Source organism: Oreochromis aureus, linkage group 7 (genome assembly GCF_013358895.1).
Source record: "Oreochromis aureus strain Israel breed Guangdong linkage group 7, ZZ_aureus, whole genome shotgun sequence".
NCBI lineage: Eukaryota > Metazoa > Chordata > Actinopteri > Cichliformes > Cichlidae > Oreochromis > Oreochromis aureus.
The window spans coordinates 26147939-26156458 of NC_052948.1; the positions used below are offsets into that span (position 1 = coordinate 26147939).

General features: G+C 40.0%; 1 protein-coding gene across 1 annotated transcript; it reads left to right on the plus strand.

Annotated features, from left to right (window-relative positions):
- The first annotated feature begins 94 nt into the window (after window positions 1-94).
- Window positions 95-5911, plus strand: LOC116331011 (lisH domain-containing protein C1711.05). Its single transcript, XM_031753524.2, has 3 exons — window positions 95-535; window positions 917-1174; window positions 3648-5911. Exons 1-3 carry the CDS (start codon window positions 343-345, stop codon window positions 4598-4600), a joined length of 1404 nt encoding a protein of 467 aa, XP_031609384.1. The 5' UTR covers window positions 95-342; the 3' UTR covers window positions 4601-5911.
- Window positions 5912-8520: the final 2609 nt, after the last annotated feature.

An 8520-nucleotide genomic window follows, 5' to 3' on the forward strand; every position in this document is an offset into this window, starting at 1 on the left:
CATTTAGCGACTTCTAGCGACTTTTAGGACAACCAATAGCGATTTTCCTTACTGAGGAGTTGGCAACACTGATGAGGGCAGCTCTAGGCTTTGGTGCGTTAGACTACCGGAAATCCACCAGAAGAAGAGCTGTAGCAATATGGCGCCCGGCACCTACTAAACGTTGCTGCCCCGCTCTTTTTACTCGGAAGTTGATTTATCAAACAGCATAAAGTCATCATCAGTGTATCTTTGCGAGTTCAGTCTTTCTCAGTGAGTCTTTCTCTGCAGAAGAAACGCATTTAGTTCGTTTTTTTTTATTTTAACTTTGTCTCAAACGAGACCGTCGTCTATAGCACGGAAATGTCCGAAGTGGAAGTAATAAAGGTGCTGGTGAATCAGCGGCTGACTGCAGTGGCTGAAGAGATAGTGGGACTGTTTGAGAAAACCTTTGCAGAGTACCGGGACAATGTGGCTCGCTTGGTGGAGGAAACGGAGCGACAGCGCAGGCTGCTGGAATCCGTAAAAACCCCGGGAGCTCCCTCACCACACACAGGTCTGTGGAGCGTGTCGTCTCTGTTTCCTGTTGCTTGATTGTAATTCATTTGCTATAGTTTAGTCTTAACGGCTGAAAGAAAATCAAGTATCAGACGTCGCTGAGGTTGTGTAAGTTGTATCAGAATAAAGACATCTTCACAAGAGCACTTTAACAAAAATACAAGAAAGTCTGACTGCTTGGGAGGGAAATCTAAAGAAATGAGGGGCCGCTCAAGGCCTGTGCACTGTGATAGCATGCTTTCAGATTTCTGCTGTGTTTAAAGTGATGCTTAAATGTTATTGGGTCAGATCTAATCATAACACGAGAGCACGCATTTTATAGGGAGGTCACATGCAGAAAACTGCTGTCCAAGTATTTGTATCTTTGTGTTTCTTGCAGAACCCGAGCAGGCGCTGGCAGTAGAAGACACAGCACCGAAACAACAAACTTTGGAAGCGAGCTTGAACCATGAGCACATAGCGAGCTTGAACCATGAGCACATAGGTGCTCGCTTCATCAAAGAGGAACAGGAAGACATGTGGAGTAGCCAGGAGGGAGAGCAACTGCCAGAAGTGGAGACGTTCTCTCTTAGCTATATCCCCTTAAAGACTGAGAGCCGAGAGGAGCCGGAGGTCAACTCTCCATACCTTGTGAAATGTAAGTTTAATTTGTTAACATAATGTAACAGCAGGAGAAGAGTAATTAGCTCATTTGTCTGATCTGCACTACAAAGCAGCTATACCTTCATCCCCATCGTTAAAACCTTCCCCCTCACAGAGAGAATTATGACCTTGTTTTCTGCTTAGCTGTCACCTATTGATTTAGATCCCTGATAAGCAGGAGTCTCACTATCTGTTTAACGTCTCCCATGAACTTACAGTGGCCCCCACTATGCCCGTGTGTAGATGTGATAGAGCAAAAGGCCCACTTGTGAAGCTAACCTTAGTGACAATGTGATACTACTGTTACTAAAGTGATATGGTTAAAATACATGATCAATACATAGAATAAAGAAATCTGCCAGTACATTTGTTACACTTAAATGTTTCAGATCATCAAATAAATGTTAGACACAAGTAAACACAAAATGCAGTTTCTAAATGAAGGTGTTTATTATTAAGGGGAAAAAAAAATCTAAACATGGCCCTGTGTGAAGAAGTGATATGCAAAACTAGGGTGGCACTAGGGGTGGCAAGGGATCATCCACCCTTCAGCCACCTTTCTAGATCCGTGCCTGGCCTCAGTTAAGGTCAGTGTTCATGACTCCACCTTAAGATAGAGACTATATCATCTCATAACCCTGAATCATTCCTTAGTTGTGCTGCAGTTGGCTTAGACTGCTAAGGACTACCCACGACACACTAGCATTTCATCTTAACTCTTTTCCCTCACTTGTGTTTGTATGACCATTATTGCATTTAAAGATTTAAACCAACAGCTTAGTAAAACTGGAGTAATTATTAAGCTGTGGCTCTGTCCCACGGTGTGTCTTTGTGCTGTCTTCCTCCTCTCACCCCCAAAAAGTTGTGGCAGATGGCTGCCCCTCCCTGAGCCCGGTTCTGCTGAAGCGTTCTTCCTGCTAAACCGGAGTTTTTCCTTCCCACTGTCACCAAAGGGCTTGCTCATAGGAGGCCTTCTGATTGTTGTTCTTTCTAATATTATAAAGGTTTAATGGGGATAGTCCTGGCGATGAATTTCTTAGTCAAGTATACAAGGAAAAAAATTGGACGAACCGACTAGTATGAAACTAAGAAATGTTACTGTTGAATTTCAGAACCTTTTAATGGACACTGAAAATGTCTAAACAAAGGCAAAACCATCAATCACAACCTTCAGTAATGAATCACACTGCTTAAATGCGGAGCATCTCACATCGTGCATTATGAACATTACATGTTAAATACACAGCTAAATAAAAAAAAAAAGAAAAGAAAATCTTGAAATAAACTGAAGCTTAATATAATATGAAAACATTTTACTAATAAATAATAAATAAATCGTGACCGACTGTGATGGATGGGTTCAGTTTGCTAAAAGTTCAAATCTAAAATAAATCAATAAATTACTCTGCCATTTTCTTCCACTTATCTGAAGTCATGTCGTGGGGGCAGCAGCCTAAGCAGGGAAGCTCAGGCCTCGCTCTCACCAGCTACCTCCTCCAGCTTATCCGGGGAAACATCAAGGCGTTTCCAGGGTTTCCTCCCGGCAGTACGTGGACCAGCCGAAACAACTTAACCACGATGCAACCACCTCCGCTAGATCCTTTCACTGTCATGTATACATGTCAGCAGCTCAACTCTGAGCCCCTCCTGAATGACTGAACCCTTGTATCCACAAACTCTTCCTTTTGCCTTTAAAAGAATCAACACTAATAGTGTTAGTCAAACGATCAGGCCTAGTTTAATAGATTTATGACATTTTTACACTACAGTGCTCCATCTGGTGGCTGATGGCTGCATTAAATTTAGGAGACAACTTACGGCTTTGGACATCAATTAAAATGTAAAACAGTGCGATTAACTATATACTACAGCAACTTAGTCGTGGAGTCACACACATCTTTTCTTTACCTTACGATTTAGTTGGTTCACTCTGAGTTTGCAAACTTGTAGCTTTTTCCTGTGGGTTGGTTGGTTTTCACACAGGGAAAAATCACCCGAGTCAGAGAACCAGAACCGGAGTTCGATTTAAACAGATTAAACACAACGGGTGTGAAAAGGCTCCCACAGCGATAGCTCCACATATTTGAGTTGACAGATTTGTGCATCTTCCTCATGCCGCCCACCATGTGTTCACTGTGGAATGTAACTACTCATCATATCACATAAAAATGTATACTGGTATAGTGATGAGCAGTATGATGCGGTGCAGCTCTTCTAACAGCTGTATTAGACTAATCCAATCGATCACTGCGGGTGTCGTTCTATAAGTCAGGTTTCTTAGGTTGTGGAAGCTGTTTAATGGCACCAGAGCCAAAGCTGAATAAAAAAGAATGTATTCACATTTTATATGAAATCATGAGATTCGAATATGGAGGTGATATATTATTATTATTATTATTATTATTATTATTATTATTATTATTGGTGTTGTATTATCTACTAAACTAAAACTTTTAATTTCTTTCCAGTGTTACGTGGAGACTTTCAGCCGCTGCAGAAGAGTAATGAAGAGATTACGTCTCTGGAGCAGCAGTGGAGACCTGCTCTGAAAGAGGAGCCTGAATGCTCACAAACTGAAGTGGAACAGGAGAAACTCAGGAGAAGCCAGGGAGAGACGCGTATAGGACTGGGAGAGAATTCAGTCACAGAGTTGCCATCCATTGCTGTAAAGAGGGAGGCTGATGAAGAGGAAGGTTGGTCGGCTCAGCTTCACAGCAACGCAGAGTCTTCAGACTGCCAGTCCACTGAACATATGCAAGTAGAGAGTGATGGTGACGGCTGTGGAGGAGCAGAACCACCGACCAACGCAGCTAGTGACAAGACTTCCGACTCTTCAGACAGTGAGACTGAAGACAGCGATGATGACTGGAAAAGAATAAATACAAAGCAGTCCTATTTTAAAGTAGTGATAGGCAATAGCGTTGCTAACTCACAACCAGCCCAGAAGTTAGATGCAACTCCAGTTAGTGATGAGAAGACTTCTGATTCATCTGAAACTGAGACTGAGGACAGTGATAATGATTTGATGGATAGCAATAAATCTAAGTCAGGTTCAACTAGTGTTAAATTCAAACAAGCTTTTGTTGCAAGGTCGTCAAAAATTCATACTGAGAAGAAGTCTGACTGTAGGCAGCAACTGAAAAATCACACAGGTACACAAACAGCACAGGTTTCTATCCAGGGTTCACAACTTGTTCTTCACAAAGCAAACTCAGGTATGAGAACCAGTTCTACAGAACAACCTTTAAGCGACTCCAAGAAACGTAAAGAAAGTGCGTCTCCGAAGGCACACACCACCAAGGACAAATCCTTCAGATGTTCAAGTTGTAATAAAAGTTTCCAAAGGAAAGTACACCTGATTCAACATATTAAAATGCATAAACAGAATCCTAACATTAGTGGCACAGACAAGCCAGTGTAGTATCCAGGAATGGCTTGTTTCATCTTGTCCTTTTGTTATCCAGGAATACTGTTAACCTTTTTCTTACTGTTAAGTGAATGGCATTGCAGCTAATGATAACCAACTATCTGCCTGTTTAAGCAGAATTTTCAGAAATAAAATATTTTTTTATTTTTGTTTTTTAATGGACCCAAAGGTCAATAAAATGTAAAGGATGTTATAAAGACAAGTGCAAAGCTACTGGTGGAGTTTTTTCTGTAATCGCAGAGGCTGCAAAATCTGCCCATTCAGTTCCTCATTAGGAAGTTCACTCTGTTCTTTAGCTTGTCTGCACAGAGGAACGATAAGCTTATTTCATGTTGAGCTGTTCTTTTTTTTTTTTTTTTTTTACATCTTCTGTCTAAACTAAATGTACCAAAAGTTTGTGAGTAGTATAAATAGAATAGACACCAATCATTTTTCTAGGTACTGCTGTTCAACTGCTTGCTAACACAAATGTCAGCCACTACTTTCTTTACATTCCTTTAACGCCTGTTTGTTGAAAATGCTTTCTGGACTATGGCACCACTGACAGAGAGTTTACAGAGAGTCATCCATAAAACCAAAAATATCCAGTAAGCAGCAGTTTTCCAGGCAAAAATACCTGTGACGTCAGAGAAGAATGGCCAGTTTTAATTCGATTGGAAAGCAACAGAAACTCAAACACTTACAATAAAGGTATGCAGAAGAGCATATCTGGATGCACAACACATCCAACCTTGAAGCAGATGGGCTACAGCTGCAAAAGACCACAACACGTACCACTCCTATTAACCAGAAACGAGAAACCGTGGCTACAATTCACAGGATTTAAAAAAGCGGACAATAGAAGTTTGGAAAACATTGCCTGGTCTGATGAATCTCGATATCTGCAAGGTGTACGTAATAAAGCGTCAAGAGTATTTGCCCATTAGATAGATAGATGGTAGCTCTTTTACAGCATGGTGTCATTTCGCTGAAATGGTTTGGGTCCACTTATCATGTGACACATTAGAACATTACTATTGTTTTGTACTGACCTTTTTATTTTGTAGTGATAGTCTTTATCCTATGCGAAAACATTGTTCTCCAGATGACAGTGGTGTCTTTCCAGGTGATGATGCACCTCACGTGGTTTATGGAGTGTAGAAAAGATATGGGACATGTGCTATGGCTATTGGAATCACAGATGTAATTTCAGCTGAGCATATTGGAAGAATTTGAACCACTACCCACAACTGTTGACTGTTTTTCCCTTTAATTTGTCACCACTTCATAGGAGACCTGATTGCAAATAAATGTGTGTATAAAGCACTTTGGGTCACTTTGGAAGTGTCTTTTGATGTTGAAGGAAACTGGACTCACTGACACTTTGACTTTCTTTGCTATTTCTCTATAGGAAACACCTACATTTTTAAGTGATATGATGGTCTGTGTCTCTTCTATTGTTAATTTCCTTTTTCTCAACATCTTTGGACCAACACACTAATTTCTATAGTACAATACTGCTCAGCTGCTCACGACACCACAGTGTGTTCCAACACTGCTTTTATGCAGACAGAGGGGGGTTGTAAGTAATGAAGGAAAGTTGGAACATGTGTAGGAATTAGTAGCACCAGCTTTCAAGACCTGATCGACCTCCATTGGTGCAGAACAGCTTTACATTGTTAACCCATTTTGTGCTCACTGAAAAAGGCCTTTTTGTATAATTCCAAAATGTACATTATTATTCAGTTTTGCCTAACCTTATCTTTTTTAAACCTCTGGCAGTTCACCATTTACCTTTGTACCATTTCAAGCTATTCATTGGACTTGAATGACTTGAACTGCAATACATAACTGGATAAATTTGGGTATTCTAAAACTTTTGACCAGTAGTGTAAATGATCAGTATTAAGCAATTAAGCATAATTAACCACCAGCAAACTCACATATGAATTATAAGATAAGATAAGATAACCTTTATTAGTCCCACACGTGGGAAATTTGTTTTGTCACAGCAAATTTTTGTGTTCAACCATTAATACGCTTAATACCATTTCTCTTATTCAGGACCATGTTTAATAATTGGTCGGTGACACATGTCTTATCTTTTCACATTCCTGCAGACACTAATCAAAATTCACACATTAGAACACTTGATCTCTTTACTCACAATTATTTCTCATTTAACATACCAAAAGACTTAGACTTTGATTTATATCGTTGATTAAGAATAAAGATGATTTATTATGAGCAAAAAACATACCACAAAATCTGCTAGTAGTGCTTGGTATCATTCTTAACAGATAAGGCTGGATGTTAAGAACTTTTACGCCTTCTCAGATGTGATGACAGAGGAAAGCCAGGGGGGCTTCACTATCTGTCCAACCTCTCTTGACATAGCACAGTACCTTTAATACCTGCAGCATGCCCTAATGGCTGTAATAAATTATTATGGTCAGCAGTATTGAGATCTAGCAGGACAAGCACAGAGATGAGCCTGCTGTCAGAGGCTATAAGAAGATTGTTTGTAAGCTTCATTAAAGCTGGAGCTGAATCAACCTTCCATTCGACTTGGACCACAAGGTGGCAGCATTGCACAACATTGTTATACTCTGCCAAGTGCACTTTGCTCTTTGTTCCTCCTGTCTTGCAGACAGGGGTCTGTACCATGAAGTAGAATTCAGACTTTGCAATGTAAAGTTATATTTAACCCTAAATTTTCTGAGTTAAATTATACTGTAAATTGCAGAACATAAGTACGGAAGGGGTCATCTTTTTCCCCCTTCCAGTAAGTCCCCTTCCAATAAAAATTTTCCTCAACTCCAGTGGATAGCTTACGAAACTTGAACATGTGTCTTTAATAGTCATGTTGTGATATGATCTGTTTGTCCACCCAAATAGCAGCGCAGCCCCAACTCCCACCCCTTTCTTACTTTAAAGTGGGAGCTTTAAAATATCAGTCTGCCTGTATTTCTTCACAGTCATTCTGGGATATCTGATTGGAAGAAGACAGGTGCAAAGATGAATATGATACTACAACTTGGAATTTCTATCAGCACTCTTGCAGCGCTGTGTGTTTGTTCTGCTTCTGACGTCTTTGGATTCTGACCATGTGTTTCCTTGGCACAGTTAGGGTTAGGGATTCCCTTCCATTCCCTTCAATGGTGTGGTGATCCTAACCCTGAGAGTCTGACTGAGATTTTGACCTGTGAATAGGATGTGTGGATTCCCTTGCTCCCTGGGCCCCCTGGAGCTCTAGCCCCTTTGTTGGATTGTGTTTGTTGTAAATATATTGAGTCACTGTGAATAAATGCACTGAACTGTGATCTTCCGAGTCCAATCTACCCGTTAGCTCATACAATTATAATTGAAAATTAACACTGAAACTAATAAAAGCTTAACTGATCAGAGGGAATTTGCTCTGGATACCACCTGTAATAAACTGAATTAAATGCAAAAAAAAATCTAAATAAAAACAATAAAAACTGATTAGAAAATACAAAACTCTTTTTGGGACTTTAGAGATTTTACTCAAACATGTGGGCATGCACTGAATGCATGTATCACTGAAGTGTTCAAATGCCAAATACAGCAGTGAAAGTACTCAAAGGGAACAGTAACTGACATTTCACCAATGCTTTCATTATTTAGTAGACACTATAATAATTCTGATTTATGGCAAATAAGTCAAAAGATAAAATGTAACTTTATTCTTGTTATAGATACACTGTCATACCAAAACACAGACTCAGAAACAGACACAGTCGCAAGTTTAACAGGTTTCTTACAAGGTTTTAAGGTTGGTGGTTCGATTGCCATCTGCTTCAGTCTGCATGCAAACATCTTTGGGCAAGATACTAACCCCAAGTTGCTCTCTGATGCATCCACAGGAGTATGAATGTGTGTGAATGTTACATAGAAAGAGCATAGAAGAAAGT